Source organism: Hippoglossus hippoglossus, chromosome 8, assembly GCF_009819705.1.
Source record: "Hippoglossus hippoglossus isolate fHipHip1 chromosome 8, fHipHip1.pri, whole genome shotgun sequence".
Lineage (NCBI taxonomy): Eukaryota > Metazoa > Chordata > Actinopteri > Pleuronectiformes > Pleuronectidae > Hippoglossus > Hippoglossus hippoglossus.
In genome coordinates, this window is record NC_047158.1 from 9,800,749 (window position 1) to 9,819,592 (window position 18,844).

Consider the following 18,844-nt stretch of genomic DNA (forward strand, 5'->3'; position numbering starts at 1 on the left):
AGCTCTCATCTCAAGTGCTTTTTGTTCCGTTTTGCAATTTGTCTTGTGACCTGCAGTCTCTGTTGTGAAAGAGGTCTGCAGACATCCTAAATATCAGTTCAGTTCATCATTTATTGACGAAACGCTCCCGAGGATAATCTTTCGAGGTATTTTGAGCACTCTATAAATAAACTATGTAAGTAATTGATTTTAGATCTTGGTGTTGCCCAAAGTGTTCTTACTTTTTTATTTGTTTTGTTGAAGAGGCAAAACCCCAGAAAAGGTTTAATTAAGCGACAGTTAAATCTTTATATTGTAATTTTGCACAGACAAAGATTTATGGAGAATCTTTAACTGTAAACTCACAGATGTTGAAGACGTTCCGTCGTCAAGTTTCTTTGGGTCAGTTTGTACACATGTCAGCTCAGGCAGAACTTTTTCTGTGAATGAAAAGGGTGTTTTCTTCATCAGTCTGTAAATTCCAGTCAGACTTTCAATCAATCTTAAATGATACGCAGAGTTTTGCATCAGTGTTCTTACTGTCAGTAGTAGATCTAAACAAAATGCAACTTCATTTTTTCCTCACCCTAGTCGAGGGTTAAGGGCAGAGGATGTTGCACCTTGTACGGATTGCTAAGCACTATGAGGCAAACAGTGATTTGAAATTTGATTTGATTTGATTTTGTTTTGATTTGAGAATACTCATAACCTGCGATTAGGTACACTTAGATAAAACTAATGCAATCTAATATCACAGTCTTGCAATAAATCCTTTCCTCATAAAGGTTATAAGTATTAGTTTTTGTTAAATTTATTTTAGAGGTTTGGATTCAAGTTAAATGTCATTTGGAGGCTTCAGTTTCTAGTTCTGTTGAAATGTAATGTGTATTACAGAGGTATAATCCACCCTCACTGATATTAGAAACTGTTGGAAATGATTCAAATGTGTTAAGACTCAAATGTAAAGACCTGGTTCAAGGCAATAATAAACTGCACATTATTAATAATCACTACATTCGTTCAGCGTTTAAATACTGCTTTTCGTGTCCCTGTGGTCTCTTGTGTGTGTCTCTAGCTGGTTATTTTATATTTCTTTGTAGTCAGCGTGTGTCCCTTTTTAGTCTTTTTACATCTCTCTGTAGTTTTTGCACGTCTTTGATGTTGTTTGACATCTCTGTGGGCATTATGTGTCTCTGAATTTGAGCATGTCTTTGTCCTTGTTTGCGGTGTTATAGCAACTCTGTGGCCGTTTTTATCTTTTTATCTTTTTTGTCTTTGTGGTCATTGTTTCTCTTTGTTGTCATCTTGTGTATCTTTCACTTTAACTTTTTTCTCTTTTTTAATTCGCCTTCACCTATGACCCTCGACCTCTAGTAGGGGGTTGCTAATTCTAATCACTCAAATTTGACTCTATCTCCATGAAATGTCATGCCACCACACAGGTTTCTGAAGCTCACAGGAGACTTCTGTCACGATAGAGTGAACTCATATACAGCCGTGATCCTCCAGACATCTGAGGATTAGATAGTCGACGGCCAGAATCACCATCTGTTGTGTGTAAGCATCAGACTTTCCCAGTGAGAGGAATCCGAATCAGCAGAACACAGACAATCACTGAACCGTGGCTCTCTGCTGTAAACAGTTTTCTTGGCTTCCATTATTAGATGAGGAAAGACATTCGACTCATATCCAATTTGTGGTGCGTGAGGCTGGGATTGATTCAGGGGAGGAGGGGGAGGGAACAAAGACACGCTGCACAGACTGAATTATTGATGAAGAGTTATAGACCTGATAATCATCTTGGTCATGTGATACACAGACATTAAATATTAGCCTGTTTTTCCAGTTTAACCTCTATCTTATAGCTGTGATGTGTGTGTGTGTGTGTGCACGTACAAATATGCTCACTCCTCTGTCCCCTCCACATTGAGGGCAGATCAGAGCCAGCGGCAGAAGACACAAGTTATAGAGCAGGAGTCATGATGTCTACGACCTTTATGTCCCAAACACTCAGCTCACTGTGGGGACTGATGGAAAGTTGAGCCATACATTGGGCTCATCTAAATTGAATTAGCATATAAGATTGAGAAAATGACCTTGAGGTAACACAACACTTACAGGCGTCCTCTCTGTCGCGAATAGTTTAACACACACATCTCAGTTTGTATTCATCATTACCAATGATAGAGGATCCAAGTTGAATTTGAATGAAATAAAGGTTTTCGCAACAAACGTGTGTCTTTTTTGTTTCCCCTATAAATCGTATTCATTCAAGTTTCACTATATTTTTCTTCTAGTCATTCTCTCTCCCTCTGCAGTGGCTCTAAACCCCCCAGGATTAGATCCACAGTTTTACCATTTTGAGAAGTATTTACTTACTTTCTGATCAGTACAACTACACCATACCAATATATCATAAATATATATATATATATATATTTTATATAGTTGTATAAAATCTAATCTTTAATAAAAACCTAAGTATACCAACAACCATTTTACAGTGTTAGAGCTCCAAACTATTCCCAGAAAGAGACCTCAGGCCATAACCCCTAAAAGTCAGTACTTGTCATTTTTACACTAACTACCATTTGTTAAAGTATTAAACAACCAAGATATAAAATGTAAACTAGAATGGCACTCAGTTGAACGCATACCTCCGCCAAGCCCCAACAGTCGCCTTAAATTCAATCAAGCTGCAACAACATTTCACACACTGATAGATATCAGTCCACTAAATATGCCTTTGTTTTTTTTTAATCTAGATCCATGAACTATCCCCAGGGAAAACAATGACAATCTTCACAAACGGCTTTTTCCCTGACCTATAATGAATGCATCCTTTTGCCAAGTTTTATGGAAATCTGTTCATTTGTTTTGTGTGAACCTGCTTTCAAATAGACAAACAGACAGGGTAAAAGATATAAACTCCCCGCGAGACTTAATTAATGAGCTTTAGTTTCCTTCTGTTTCCTTATGTCCTTATGCTATTATAGTATTAAATGTTATAAAACTTCAGTGAATCTGATATGTCTCTGGATTATTATCCGTCTCTTGGTTACACCGAAGCTGTAATGTAATTCATTTTACACCTGACTTGAAGTAACTCCTCCAGTTGTAATAATTGGGTTTAAAGTAGATTCACTTCATCAGGCAGATTCATCATCACACCATCATACATATTTAAACAGCCCAAGATTACAGAGCATTTTCAAAGCTGTCATCTGCGTGGGTCATCATCATGGATATATGAAAGGAGCAGGGACATCATGCATTCACTGACCTTTTTTTTTGCATTACTCTACCATCTGCATTTCAATGATACTCGGTTTTCTGAATTAATTGGTTCATTAGTAAAGGCAATTAGGAGAGAGGACACGGGGCCTGACTCTGATGTGCTTTTACATGTAGACATAATCAGTCAGCGGGCAGATCTGAGAGCCTCTCTTCCACATCAGACTCATCTGAAGGGCTGGTCTGAGTCTCGCTCTGTTGCGCTGGAGCTGCAAACAATCCACCTTTAATTATAGGGAAAAAGCTTGTCAGTGGAAATAAAGTGACTTTTAGTTGCTATTTGTAGAAAATATGTCAAAGCCACAACTCTGAAACCTAACATAGGTCTCTGAATATGAGCTCTACTGTAACCTCTGCCTGGCTGTGGAGAGATTTAAGTGTAGTGTATTTAGGCTTAATAGTTGAGGGAGATTTAGAAAATGTGTACGTATAAATATGTAATTTTCCCTAATGAGATTAAAGTTAACACTCTTGGGTTTTGGTTCCTGTTTTTGCTACTACAGAATAATACCTTTGGCTTCCAAAAAAGAAAAAAAGGTTTTTTTTATATATAATATGACACAAATTTTCAGAGGCTATGTTTTTTTGCAACATAATATTAGATAAAGGGGAGTTCCACACACATTTTCCACATGGAGGGAGTTTTGTTTTACTGTAAAAGTGTGGATGATTACCAAACAGTGACATGTTCCTTTTTTGAAAGTCACAGAGGTCAGTCAATAGTATGAAAAAGGAACCACAAAAAGAAGGAAAACAACCATGACAAACAAATCAACTGAAAATAGGAGCAAAATAACCACAAAATGATGCAAAACAACCCAAAGAGAGGTAAAAAATGACTAAAAAGTAGGATATAAATAACCACAAAAAGCCACACAGAGTTAATAAATTACCAAGAACTAGGATATAGATAACCACTAAATGCAAAACAACCAAAAACGGAAGTAAAATGAAGACACAAAGAAAGAGATGCAATGAAGACACAGCCAAATGACCGCAAAGCAAACAGAGACATAAACAAATAGAAACCATGTGTATAGGGGGATGGAGGCCCATTAACTGTCTATGCCCAGGGGCCCATCTTAATTCTTCCATGTGTATGTATTTCTGAAACCTTTGTGTTTATTCATATATTATTGTTTGGCTTTTAAAACAAAGAGCCTTGTTCAAAGTGGTGGGCTATTGTATCCAACTGCACTCTGACATCATTGGAAATAGCTTCTTAATGTTGTTTCCACGTGACGAAATGTATTGTGATGATTTTATTATCGCTGTTGTTGTGTTTCTCATTGTTATTTCATGAACTATCGTCTTTTATTATTTATTATTGCGTCCCTGCTCAGGACGGGTCCGCCTGCGGGACCCAGAATCCTCTGCGCCGAGGCAAGATGGAAGAGCCCAGCAGCTGCGGGAAAACAATGTTTTGGCTTTAGATGTTGAAACGTGGAGCTGAGGGCGAACCAGGCGAGCCACGACCACGGGCCATGCTCCCGCGCCGGTAAGACTAACACACAAAGCCGGGGTTTGGGGACAGAAGCGGCCGCTGGGTCGGTGGAACTCCTCGTACGGGACAGACAACAAAGCGCAGCGCTAGTTAGCTGCTAAGTTAGCCCGCCGCGGCTAGCCGGACGAGCATCATTGTTCGCTGGAGTTGTGCGGGCCGTTTGTTATGGGTCGTGCCCGTGTGGTCGCTCCATCACCCACAGTCGCCAACTGTCCGGCACACGAAGCCGGCAACTCGGGGAAAGCTGCGATAAGAGCCGGCACAGACCAAGTAAGACGCTCCGGTCTCTTTTGTTATTAAGCGCAAAAGCGGCGATCGTCATTTTCCTCGTTTCCCCTCAACCAGCTCTCAGGTTTTGTCCGTCTAGTCTCCTGTGTGAGGGCTTATCTGCTCCTAACGTGACTAATGTCTCCTCTCAGGCAAGGAGAGTGCAAAACTAACTTTGTCGGCGCTTTTAAGACGCGGACTTTGCGCGTGGCTCTGCCGGCTGTGTGCTCATTGTTTGCTCGCTGCTTTGCGGTGATGATCGGCGCCGCTGTTATTGCATGGCCATATTAATTATTGCCTGATCCTGCATCACAAAGAAGACGGGCCCCGCAAGAGTGGTTAGCCGGATCGTTAGCTAGGTGGCTAATTGCGATGAAGCGTTGCAGTTTTCCCACAAACCTTCTCGCGCCACGGGGCTCTGCCAGTGCAATGCTCGTCTCCTTGAAATGCACTCGAGAAAGCTGCAGGCACACACGGCTCGTTTCGCGTGTGTAAAAGTTTGCTTTGTGTTAGCTCAGTGGGTTATTGATGCTAGCTCGCCATCAGAGCTGAAGGCATTTGGCAGCAAGGCGGACAGCTCTCATTAGCCGGTTGGGTCGTTCATGCGGTGGCTGAAACATAACTGTAGATGGCTTTTAATGCAGCCTCCAGGAAGCCGTGTTTAATCACAACCAATCACTTGCATTTAATGCGCATATTGCCGTGTTATATCACTCCAGTAGAGAGCACCCACTTGATTTGTGGTCACATTCGCACCACCAGCCATTCGTCTGTGTCTGTGCCCTCTCATTGGCAGATAAGCCCATGCAAATAGGATGACTGGGTCAGAGACAGGACCATCAAACAGATTAACACACAACTCCAATCCTCTCATTCCTCATCTCATGTTGTGTCTAGCGCCGCAGTCACTGTGACCTTTTCTGCCCCCGTGAAATACACCACATGCACACTGTAAGCGAACAGAGAGAATTTTGTACAGTGCAGCTCCGGCGTGTTTCTCTTGTCATTGTGCCAGACTGCAGCCCTTTGTTGACCCACAAACCGTCAGTTTTTAATCCAACTAAGCGCCCAGTTGTGAGATCAGAGGCCGTGACAATGATTCCTGAATACCAAGCTTAACAGGCGCTATAATTGTTTTCTGATGTTTATTTTTGTGAACCCTCACAGATTGATAACCTCTTCCTCGTGCCTCCTTTAAAAAGCCACCTAATGACCTGTTTCCTACTTTCCTCACAGGATGACACTTATTACCACCTCATAGTTTTCCTGCCTGCCGGCTTTCACCATGAACATCATTCAAGACAAACTAGGAAATGAATTCCTGCGCTCCAACGGGGGTATGGACTCCAATTTCGGCCCTGGCATGATTATGTTTAGCCATCTCCCGCCGGTGACCAGCTTCACCCGGCTGGCCGCCCACTCCGTCATGCAGGACCTGCCACCGCATGAAATGATCCTGAAGAAGGAGCGCGACTCACCTGACTGCAGCATGGGCACCCAGGGTGGCAGCTTCGGCTGTGCAGGAGTGGGAGACTATGTTCACTCGATGGGTATCAAGCAGGAGAAGATGTCAGAGCATGATTATCGCCTGCCGCTCTACCCTGGAGGCCATGGGAAGAGCACAGAGCTGCTGGAGGTGACAGTCAGTAACAACCAGAGCCTGCTGGTGCATGACCTCAACATGGGCAATGTGAGTACCTCTGATGGGAGATCAAATTGTGGGCTGGAGTTTGATCTATATCTGAATAAATGGCTTTGCTTACAAGTAGGTATCATTATTTAAAGCCAGATTTCTCGGCAACTGTTTCAGCAATTAATTCACCGTTTAACTTTTATTTCCAGGAAAACGATGCCAAATATTTGAGCATTTACTAGACTTCCAGTAGACTAGACTTCCACTAGACTGGCAAAACAAGACATTTGAACATGGCTGCAACAAATGATCTTTTTCTTATTTAAAATTTTCCCAATTAATTGATTATTGGCTACAACATTTTAGGAAATGGTGAAAAATCCTAAAACTAAGGGAGAAGTTTTCACATTGCTTGTTTTGTGTAACTATAGCTGTCCAAAACACCTCAAAATGTTATATCAAAGAACAGTTTAGAGACCATAAGAATGAAATTTAGCAATTTTTCCTTCCTCAAATATTTTTTGGGATGATGTAATCTCAGCTCTTATTAAAAAATCCAATGTAGACTCGAGGCAAAAAGTCATCAGAAGCTTTTACTATTTTCTTTCCTTTTAAAGACCAGATGCTGATAAAGTAATCAAGACAATTACAGTTACACCGTCTTTGGTGTTTAATAATTTTAGAATACATTCTTTCTCAGACCTTGGTCACGCATTATAATAAAGCGCAACATTAGATGATGTTAGCTAAGATCTTTTGATCGCCATTTTTTTAAGTTTTCTGATGTTTTATAGACAAAACATAGGAATTGACCAATCAAGAACATAAGGGGAAGCTTAAATGATGAAAAAATGGTTTGTCGCAGCTTTACAAATATTGTTCTCTCCTTTTCTGCTACTCAAATACAACTTTATGTCATACTTTCAGATAAAACAGGGAAAGAGATAATGCTAAAATCATGCGTTTACCAAAGAAGAAGTAATACAAAATATGTAATATTTTAAAGCCTGAACAGGAAGTGATAAACTAGTTGAAACTAGTTGTTGACATCATTTCTACTGATGACTTGAAATTAAAATATACAGACGAGCACCCTTCCATGTCTCCTTCCCTCCCTCTCTCCCTCCCTCCCCTCCTTCTGTTTCTCTTTCTGGGTAGAAGGATGATGTCATCAGCCTCAGCATGAATGAAAATGTCTTGGCAAGGACACAGCTGTCTTGTTTAAGCTTGCAATTCATTGCCGACATCTTTTGTGCTCATTCAAATAGAAATACACACAACCACACTCTCCCAACAATAGGCAGTCTTCAGAGGTCATCAGGGCTGTAGATAGAAGTAGGTTGAAAAACACAGGGAAATGTAGTCTGCACTGTGACACTTTTTTTATTTTTATATTGTCTACTACGTGGCCACTTCATCACCTAAAGACAACACAGATTTCAAAATATTTCATTAAGCTGACGCGGTTAGTATTTTTTATTTTAGAGTAGTACTGCAACTGAACAATTATTTTAATTATTGATTAATCTGAAGATAAATTCCTTAATAAGTAGATTTATTGTTTGGTCAATCAAATATCAAAGAGGAAATGGCCACAATTTTTGTGAAGTGCAAAGTGACTTCCTAAAATGTATTGTTCTGTCCAGCCAAAAATCCAAAATGTAAAGATATTCAATATAAGGATGCTACTACGAATTATTTTTATCTATTCATCTGCAAATTTTCTAGGTTAATTCTTCAATAAAATACTGCCAAAAATGTCCATCACTGTTTCATTAAGCCCAAGTTGATTTTATAAATGTGCCTGTTTTGTCCAATCAACAGAAATATCCAAAAATATTAAATTGACTATTGAGTAAGCCTAAGAAAGCAGAAAATCCCTATAAATGACTGACTGAAACTGTCAAATTTACGAATAATTGAAGTATTTTCCTTTAGTCAAAGTAGTGTTGCAGTTCTCAATTGGTTTATAATGATATGATGTAAAGAAAAGCAGCAAATCCTCACATGTATGATGCTAAAAGTAGAGAACATTTAGCATTTTTTGCTTTAAAAAGTCACTGGTGATTTAGTGATTATCAAAATTGTCACAGAATAAATTGGAGAGCTACATTGATTAAATAAGCCCTGCAGCATGTTTTATTCATCTCCTGCTGATTCTGTGTGTTCTATATGTATCAGTTTTTTTTTGTTTTTTTTACTTCATCCTGTTTTTACCCTAAAATTTAGGTCTTTTTTTAAGAGCAGGTGCACCAGTATTTGTCTCGCCATTCTCCATATGGAAATTAGCAGCAGAGTGTTAGCTGAGGGAGAGATGGCAGAGCAGGAAGCTAAACTGAAAGAATAAAAGGAAGATCAAGAGGCTATTTTCCTTTTTCCCGAATTAACAGATGTTTGCGAAGAGTTTTAGTGAGCAGTTATTTCTTTTGGATGTTTAGTTTAGAATATGAGGTGAGCAGCTTGTATGTTTCTTTTGTTCGAATAAGCAAGGCTCTCTGAGTAAATTACAGGCTGCTTCTCCATAGAGGAGCAATAAATTTCAGGCTTTGTTATTCCGCCCACTAGAACCACATCTCGCACGATGAGTCTCCAACCAACAAACATTGTCCAAGTGTTTTCTTCCCTTTTTGTTTGTTTGTTTGCGTGAGCAGCAAACATGGACTTGTTTGTGATAGTTTTTGACTTAAGGTCCTTAACCTTCAGTCAAGTGATTTCCTTGTCGTGGCCTGCTCTCACGGCCCTCTCCCTCTCCCTTTGTCATCCTCACAGCTGCCGAGTCAGTTAGGAAAGGAGCCCGCTGGGAGAAAAGGTCGAAGGTCAAACGGTGATGGACAGGAGGGTAAACCAAGAAAGAAGAGAAGCGAGGCAAAGGTTTGTTCATTTCTATATCTGTGGGTGAAGTTTAGCATATATCCCTACCAAAGCCACTCATGTACATCGGCATTTACACAGTGGTTAGATCTCAAAATAAATGGTAATCCATTCTTGTTCTTTTTTGTCAATAACATCAGGGAATTCACTTTATATGTATTCATTTATAATTTCTGTATAGGTAAAAATGTTTGCTTTTGTCTATTGAGGTCTAAAAACAATGTGGACAGCACTATATACATGACCTGGAGAGCAGAGCGTTGTTGGTCACAATCAAGGTTACAATGACCTCATGTCCGTCTTGTTCTTGAACATGATCTCTAAGGAACGCCCTGAGGGAATCTCTTCAGATTTGGCAAAAACTTGGATTCCAGAGGGATTCACTTGAGAAAGACTGACTGAATCTGACCCCTCTCTTTCTCCTGTATCATTCTACAACAGCCAATGATGCTGGATGGAGATGGAGGCAGCCTGTCACCAGGAAACAAGCCTCACATCTGTGAGCACTGCGCTGCATCGTTCAGAAGCTCCTATCACCTACGCAGACATGTCCTCATTCACACTGGTATGTTTCTGTGCTTCTTTCCTCCACTACCACCATCATCATAGTTTCTCTCTGTCATGTTCCCTCTTATTTTTTAAATATTTTTAGCTCAAGGAAGAAAATGTTGATGTCATCAGTTAGAAACGTAATGTCGCATTACAGTTCAAGTTTTTACAACACTAGCTTCACATAGTTTTTTTGTGTACCTTACAAGCAAACAGTGAAAAAGCAGTATCTCAGTGGCTTGTCCACAACCAAGTTTTGTCCTCGAAGGCAGTTTTCAGCACTGTTTTGTTTATTTTTCCACATATTTTTAGTCTTGTGGTCACAGATATGAACAGACCAGGTGTGGGTCAGCCCCTTGAACATATACGACATTATTTAAACCAAACGAGAAGACAAAACACAGCTTTTTTTGCTTTTTTTGTTAAAAACAATGTAAGCTGCAAACTTTAAGAGCTTAGTCTTAAAAAGTCTGTGATGACTGTGATGGAAACTGAGGTCAGTGTGACATTGAACAAGCACAACTTATTTCTGTTTGGTGCGTCAATGCTCTCAGCTCCAGTACTGAATGTTGGCAACGTTGACTAAACTGCTCTTGAACCAGATAGTTTGTCCTCTTCTGCATCCTGTTCTGTGCGACTGACTCTTTGGCTGGAGAAACGTTCTGCATATGCTATAATGGTAGAACTAAACTATGATCAGGAGACACACTTTTTACCTCCCTGTGTGGAAGAGTCATGTCTTCATACTGCAGATTAAAATGGAGGCATTAAGATGTGAGTTTTAAGGGTAAAACATGTCGGTAGGGACAGGAGGTGAGTGTGGGCGGCTGCTTTACAGATGCGCTGGACTGTATCTGGTCAGAGGAGTGAAAACTGTATTTTGAGAGTGTATGAAAATGAAAAATATCTTTTGAGAAGTTGATGCACTGACCTGATTGATGACTACTCAGTTGTATGATAATGTCCCTAACTGTAACCCTAAATACTTCCTTCTTCTGACTCACTACAGGACTGATGTCCTAATTTTAGAATCGATCTTATGTTGTTTTTGTTTTACAGTGGAAACCACTGTAGTGATCACAGATGTATAATCCATATAACTGCATCAAACAGTTTGGGACAGAATCGTTCCTTTACAGATGCTGTTTAAATAATTCGGTTATAGTGATCAGGTAATCGGCTTACAGTGTTCATTTTGGGTCTTTTCATACATAAACCGTTACAGTTTTTATCAGCTCTGTCAGTAATTTACTGCTCCTCTCTGTATCATTCGTGCTGCACACAGCCAACCGATTTTAGCCACACCGGTTGCACCCTGCTATCTCCCCAGGCTCTCCATATATTGTCTAAGTTAAAAAATTCTGTTGTTTTTACCCAGTCTGATTTTACACGTGTCCGATGACACTGTTTGTGTGTGTGAGAGTGCGTGTGTCGGTGTGTGTGTGTTTGTGTTAGCATGCGAGAGAGCGAGAGAGGGAGAGGGGGGACGCGAGAGAGGACGAGTCAGCTGGACGTGCTGATCAATGCGTGTGCAGCAATGAAGAAAGATTTGACTCATTAAAGAAAAGTATTGATCATTATGTGATGAGAAGTGAGCAGCCGAGCCTGTGTGTGGGCATACACGAGTGCGCACGTTATTGGCAAACATGCAAACACTTCAATCGTCATTAAATTCAGATATGTGACAAAAAAGTTTCTCTAAATTCAGACTATGATGCTGTGTACATAGATTCAAGTTTTCTTTCACAAGTCTTGGTTGTATAAAGACAGTCTTACAAACACCTGTGAAATGCAATGCAATCCATTGCATGAGCCTCACAACACATGCTCCATTCCAAGTGTTTGTTTATTGTAGGTTTAACTGTGTATTGCTTTGGTTTGTGCTACGGTGTGCAGGTGCTTGTTGTTCTGGTCCTGGCTCCTCACAGAAGGGTATTGACCATCAAAGCGAGACCAGATTGTAACTGTATGAATCTCTGTGGTTTTATTTCAGGTGAAAGACCCTTTAGATGCAACCAGTGCAACATGAGTTTTATTCAGAAGTATCTTCTCCAGCGACATGAGAAAATCCACAGTGGTAAGTATCAAACGACAACTGCTCAAACCAGCAGACAGTCTGATGCAACCCGTGAGTCATTGTGTTTGCAGTAAACTGGAAGATAAACTAACCCAGATCTGTGCTGTTTTTTTGTGGCAGGAGAGAAGCCATTCAGCTGTGACCAGTGCAACATGCGATTCATTCAGAAGTACCACATGGAGAGGCACAAGAGGACACATAGCGGAGAGAAGCCGTACAGATGTGAGACCTGCCAACAGGTAAATTAACTTAGTATGCCCTCCACCGTTGCTATTTATCTAAAGCAATACTTTACAGCAAATGAAAAAACTGTAAAACTTAATACTGTATGTCATTACTTTAAAATTTCGTTTTGTTCTCTTCAGTATTTTTCTAGGACAGACCGACTGCTTAAGCACAAGCGAACCTGTGGAGAAGCCATAAAGAAGGGGCTGGATCCCGGGATGATGGACCTGGGTTGTGTTGACATGGGCCATGGCAGCTATGGAATCACTCAGGGAAATGTTGGGAGTACTGGCAGAAAGAGGGGGAAGTCTAAAAATTGTGGAGAGGGAGGGGAGCGCAGAAAGAAGAAGGGGGATGCAGGAGGGGGCAGAGTACCACACATTCACGGTCCAGCGTCTGGAGGCTACAGCATCCATGATTACTCTATGGAGAATCAGACAGTATCTTCCTCTACTGAGCCGGGGCCCAGCATGCAGCAGAGCCACCATGGCCGAGCTCCAAAGATGGCGTTCAAGAGGGCCAATCGCAAGAGTCCGGCCAAAGTAAGCCCGTTGGAGCAGAGTGTGGGCATGGATGGACTTGGCCTCATGCAGGGTAATGGAGCCAAAGTTGGCACCAGCAGCAACTACGACGACGCCATGCAGTTTCTGAAGAAGAGACGCTACCTTCACGCAGCAAACAATGCAAACCCATCAGGGCCTGTGGTGACTGGAGTAACCAGCAGTGAGTACGACGTCGGCGTTGGTCACTTGTCTTCCCAGCCATCTGTAGTACAAGGCGTCATTTCCAGTGTAATGGACAGTGACTTGCCACTGAGTCTCGACAAGTCAGGGATCCCTGATGAGGTGCTGCAGAGCCTCCTTGACCACTACTCCCAGAAACATGATGGCTCGCACCACGACGTTCACTTTGACATCAGTGACCAGCACGTGGACCTTAACTCCGTCTCAGCTGACAGTCCTGACATCGGCCACAGCACAGACACCTCCAGCCCGTGTGGAGACAAGAACGTCATGATGCACGAGTACTCTCGCTTCCTGCTGCAGGCTTTGGAGCGCACCAGCCACACCACCAGCTTCCCTCTGGGCCCCGGGCCTTCCCCCTCAGGACCGTTCACCAATTCCCACCCAGGCAACCCCCTCTACGCTGACAAGAACATCTACACTACGTCCCCGCTGGAGTGTGGGTTTGGCCAGCCGGTGGCCTCGCCTTCGCTGCCCTCATCTGTGCCAAAATCTCACTTTGCGATGCTGACGGGCTCCTCGCCACAGCACAGCTTCCACCTGAGCGGCCTGGAGCCCCCACACCAGCAGCTCACCCCGTCTCAGGAGCTCACCGACCAGATGGAGAAGCAGCACTCCTCCACTCCCCCCTCCTCCTACCAGATCAGCCCATCTGACCTGAGCAGCGAGAAAAACCACCCGCCAGTCAAGAATGGCACGGCAGTCTTCCCTCTGGCCCCCTCGCAGAATCTGGCCCCTCTGGATTCCTCAAAGCCTTCCTACCAGATTGAAAACTTTGCCCAGGCCTTTGGCTCCCAGTTCAAGTCAGATGGCCGCGGCTTGTCTTATGGCACTGACTCTGGCGGGGAGGTGGATCACAGGATACGGACGCCTGTGTCTGAATTCTCAGGGTATACTAGTTTGTTATCTGATGTCAATGAGCCAGTAAGTACAGGTTCCAAAACTCCAACAAGCCAAAGCTACAGATGAGAGCCTGAGAGGGAGAGAACACACTGTCGTTAAAGCTGATGTTCTTATTTTAGCTTTTTAGTGCTCCTATTTTATTATTATTATTATTATTATTATTATTATTATTATTATTGTTATTATTTTTTTAAGTCTTTATTTTAATTATACTGATGCTCTGTTTTTGTGCCCACTCCTCCCCACAAAAAGCCTGCAAGGCTTCTTGCAACTGCATTAAAAAAAAAAAAGTTTCTGTTATTTTTAAGTTAAATATGTATTGACTGTTTATTATCGTCATTTTAGGGACATTAGGTCTAGTCATTATTCATGAACTGAAAGTACTGTTTGTTTGTTTTTAGGTAAGAGAAGTAGTAGCGCCGGTCGTATTTCTTTTCCAACGAGCTGAAGTGTTTGAGCAATCAACTTTACAACTGTAAAAAAATAACAATGGAAATAATGGCAGGGAATAGCCCAGAATCGAAATAGCAAAAAGAAACATAGAAGTTGTTGTCTGTTACAAGGTTAAAAGTATTACTCAGGAAAAAAGTGGAAAAGGAGAAGCCTACGAGGTGCAGTGAGCGCGGTTTTCAGAAGTGTGAGGATTTTTCTTATGTTTTGTTACTTGTTGAATGAGTGTGACATAAACCGACTGCTGCCAGCTCACTTGAACACTGAAACACTTTCTACTTGGCTATATAGAGATTATGGTACTTTCATGTCAATGTGAAACTCATGTTTTCTTCAATAAGGGCCATATATATATATATATATATCTATATATATATATATATTTATAAGAATATATATTAATGTAAAATAACAGATTTAATCATTCTGGGGAGCTGCCAGTTGAAGTACTGGGAGAACGAGGGTCGGTTCAGGGGGTAAATGTTGTCCGTGGTATATTTTTGGAGAACAAAAATGATGTCGGGCTTTTCTTTGGCCAATAGAGATTGCTGTTGGACAGTGATAGAACGGCCTTCCCTTTTTCCTGCCCTCCTCTTCCTCAGTTATTTTATTTCTTAAGAAAAAAATATCCAATTAGCACTTTGAGCCGTTTTCGTACATCGAGTACATTGCCCCGTCGGATGGAGGAAGCTCAAACGTCAGGAATGGACTGGCTTTTTGACTGAGACTTATTGTTTCTGTATATGCAGATGGAGGTTGAACATATTGTGGGTGGATGATAGGGATACCCTTTGTTTGGGTAGCATGGGCTGATGGGTTGGGTGGGGTGGGGGTGGGGGGGTCGATATGTGAAAGTGGGATTTTTCATTAACATTTTCTCCTTACTTTTAGGGATTAGTGAGGGAGGTAGGGGCTTTTAAAAATACGGTGACATTTAATCGGGACAATGTAAATGTAATTCAAACCCCTAGTTTTAGTTTGACTTGTTACCCAACTTAGCAGCTTTGCTTTCGTAATTGAATTTTTTGACAAAATGTGTTAGTGATCAAGTATGTCTTCAGCTATTACTGAGGCAGCCATATGCAGTATGAGCAGTAAAAAAAGATGGCTGACCAAAAATTTGTATGCATTTAGACTTTTCACATGTGCTGGCAGCACCATGCATATTTGTCCCCAGTAGAATTAATTGGGTGCCTATATCTGAGAAGAACAGGTGCAAGATATTGTCTAGTAAAATGTTAGATGTAACTTCTTGCTGATTTCTAAATGTATTTATGCTGTACGTCTTTTATTTCTTCGTAAAGACGACAATAATCGCGCTGTCTTCCATAGCTAGTGCTGGAAATGATATCACTCTGCTGAATGACTCTTCAGACCCCTTTACACCCCAATGGCCTGTTTTAAGCAATCATTAAACATGGTGCGAATGCAATGCTGTAATATCTTAAAATAGTGTGATGCCATGTCGAACGGTTGAGGCGTAAAGCAAGAAATCGCCTCACATATACCTCATATCACAATAAAGCAGGGACAGAGGAGTGAAGGATTGATGCAAGTAGCAGAGATGCTGTTTTATGTGTTTTTAAAAAAAAGTCTCTGTGTGACTATTTTTGTGAACATGACATTTATGTGACCCATTAAGACAACGTCGCCTCAGGGTTTCTGTAAATGTCTCATGCCAACCAGTGTTCAGTCTCTTCAGTTGGACCTCCTCTCCCCTCCACATCGTATTTGCCATATTGTTTCAATATGCTTTTTGTTTACAAAAAAATGTACAAAACACTACATCTTGCTGTACTTAATTCTGACCCCTGTATACATTTTATTTTACTATCTTTCTTTCCCTTTTAACATTTTTTTTATCACCGCCAAATTTTGTAGCTGATATCTTCCATTCTTATGTTGTTTCAGGTTCTTGTGACTCGTTTCACAAGACTGTACTTGTCCAATGAATTTAAAATTGATTAGGGAGAAAACAATAAAAAAAACGTATCAACAAGTCTTTGTAGTAAGTGGTGTTAAACATGTTTTAGTAAAATGTATTTTGTGTTTACAGTAGATGAAATGTATACTTTCCTATCAGACAAGTTGATTGGGCTATTGTTAAAGACTGAACATCTGACCCTGCACAATAATGTGTTGGTGAAGATTAATATAGCTGTATTTATTTTCACCACTGGGTGGTGATCATGTCTTCTTAAAGAAGAAAGACATTATCATTTTGGCTGTGGCCTCTGTGATTTAGTTATCTATCTATTAGTTAGGTGTTAACTATGTTAAATATGATTTGTTATATTAGTGCTGTTCAGCTCTGTCTCTACATTTTGTAGATGTTTATATGTTAAACTTAATTTAGTTTCTTTTTCAGGCCTGCTTTAATTTAAGTATTTGGGCTCAGTAGCTCAAGTCTTTCTTTTATTTATATATATATATATATAAGCCAGATGGCTCAAACCTACTACTATAAGACCATACAACACAACATAAAACACTGATCTGATACCTGATGTTGCAACACAAATACTAACGACCTTCCCCTCTCCCATGTTTAAAAAATAGTTATTGTTCCTTTCCCTTGGTTTTCTTGACCACCCACAGTATATTTTTCTTTTCTTCAATAATTTCTTTCAAATGTTACTCTAAAAATGAAGTGAAGTTTCGTAAACAATACCAATTGATCTTACTGTATGTACTAAATTGTTTTATTTAGTGATTTACTGTTTTCAATTTGGATCTCAACAGAGAGGATTTGAATTCTTTTTATTCCATTTTCTTCCATGCTAATTTCTAAGAGCTTCCTATCATGAACTGGATTTTTACTCCACCAGTTCACTTTCAACTTCTCTTACCAAAAATATCAATCAATATAAAGCAAAAAATACCCACATGTCTCTATTTTGTTCTCTACTCGACATAATGTCTCAATCACAAATGATGTTCCACTTAAATTTAACCTTTAACTGGTGATCTGACATCCTCTCATTTTCTTCTCTGTTACTGCAAGGGTAATTAAACTTGCTTCCTGAAATCAAAAAAAGAGAAGCGGTCCATCTTCCCGTCACTGCAGAAGGAAACCTACATGCCGTGAGGTCACAGACATGACTTGCAAACTGTTTATGCACTTCGTGTACATAAGCTCACACCCAAAAAGCTGTATGATTCATTGCCAATCCCATTTATCTGTTAATGAATGACTGCATTTTGTTGGTCATGGTAATGTAATGTGGCCAAAGTTTCTGATATGTTCTGTTGATTTTCTTGTGTAAATAATCTTTTGTAAGGGCGCGACCAGTAAGGGTTGTCACGAAATTTTATCAAGTGACCAATATATACAGTATATTCATATATGACCTGAATGTCAAAGGTCAGAGGGGGTTTGGGTAGAACACCCCACAACAGACACTGAGTCTAGGCCTGACCAACACTTAGTTAGTTAGTGAGCTTTCTGTCCCTCAGTGTCTGTGTTGCGGGCCTGTTGACAGAGTAGACGTGAGTGACTTCCATGATGTTATCTTCACAGCTGTGAAGAGGTTGTGTACACAGTGATAGTGAATGGGGATCAACAGCAATAAAAGAGACAGAGGACCTCTGATGATGCTTTAATATGGGTCACACCTAAAGAGGAAAGAAAACAGTTAATACATGTGGTTTCGAGTGAACTGTTAATTTAGTAAACCCTCACTTTTCATCAGTAGTACCATCATTACACAAATTAAGATAAAAACTTGACTTACATTTTCCTGGTGTAGTGTAGTTCAGAGTAGTGAACTCTTTGGTCCAAGGAGTTTCACTTTATGGAAGAGCTGAGAATAGATAAACCTACAACAACAGAAGAATCTAAACCGTGGGTTTATATGATAACAACAATGACAAGACTTCTTCCCAGAATACTCTACTAGAAATACGACGCCACTGGAATTAATGCTGTCAGTTGTCAGGCGGAAAATCAACACACGGTACTCAAACCTGTTGCAATATCTCAGAGTATTTGCATGAGATAACAGTGAGTTCACAAAGGTGTATTTATACACTGCTGCGCTATATATATATATTTGTATTTCCGATATACATGAAAGGTATAAGAAATGAACCATCAGTTCAGATGAAGTCCACTCCTTAGTTAAACAATATTGCAACCTGTTATTCATTATTCAAGGCACTGGGCATTACTTCCTTGCTAACTGGTCAAGAGCTGTAACATTACATTTCAACATACATAAAAATTATAATTATTGAGGTGAGTAGCAGTTTTTTTTGTACAATCCACTGTAACAAAAAGAAATCTTACAGTGTTTTTGAAAATATTGCGAAGCTCATGAAGAAATCAAAAGAAAATATGTGAGATTTGT

The 18,844-nt window shown here is 40.4% G+C and overlaps 1 protein-coding gene across 1 annotated transcript; it reads left to right on the plus strand.

Annotated features, from left to right (window-relative positions):
• The first annotated feature begins 4,633 nt into the window (after window positions 1-4,633).
• Window positions 4,634-16,287, plus strand: znf281a (zinc finger protein 281a). The gene is made up of 7 exons (XM_034593622.1): window positions 4,634-4,771; window positions 6,281-6,734; window positions 9,447-9,548; window positions 9,987-10,113; window positions 12,091-12,174; window positions 12,295-12,413; window positions 12,540-16,287. The coding sequence occupies exons 2-7, from the start codon at window positions 6,330-6,332 to the stop codon at window positions 14,109-14,111; spliced, it is 2,409 nt and encodes an 802-aa protein (XP_034449513.1). The 5' UTR covers window positions 4,634-4,771; window positions 6,281-6,329; the 3' UTR covers window positions 14,112-16,287.
• Window positions 16,288-18,844: the final 2,557 nt, after the last annotated feature.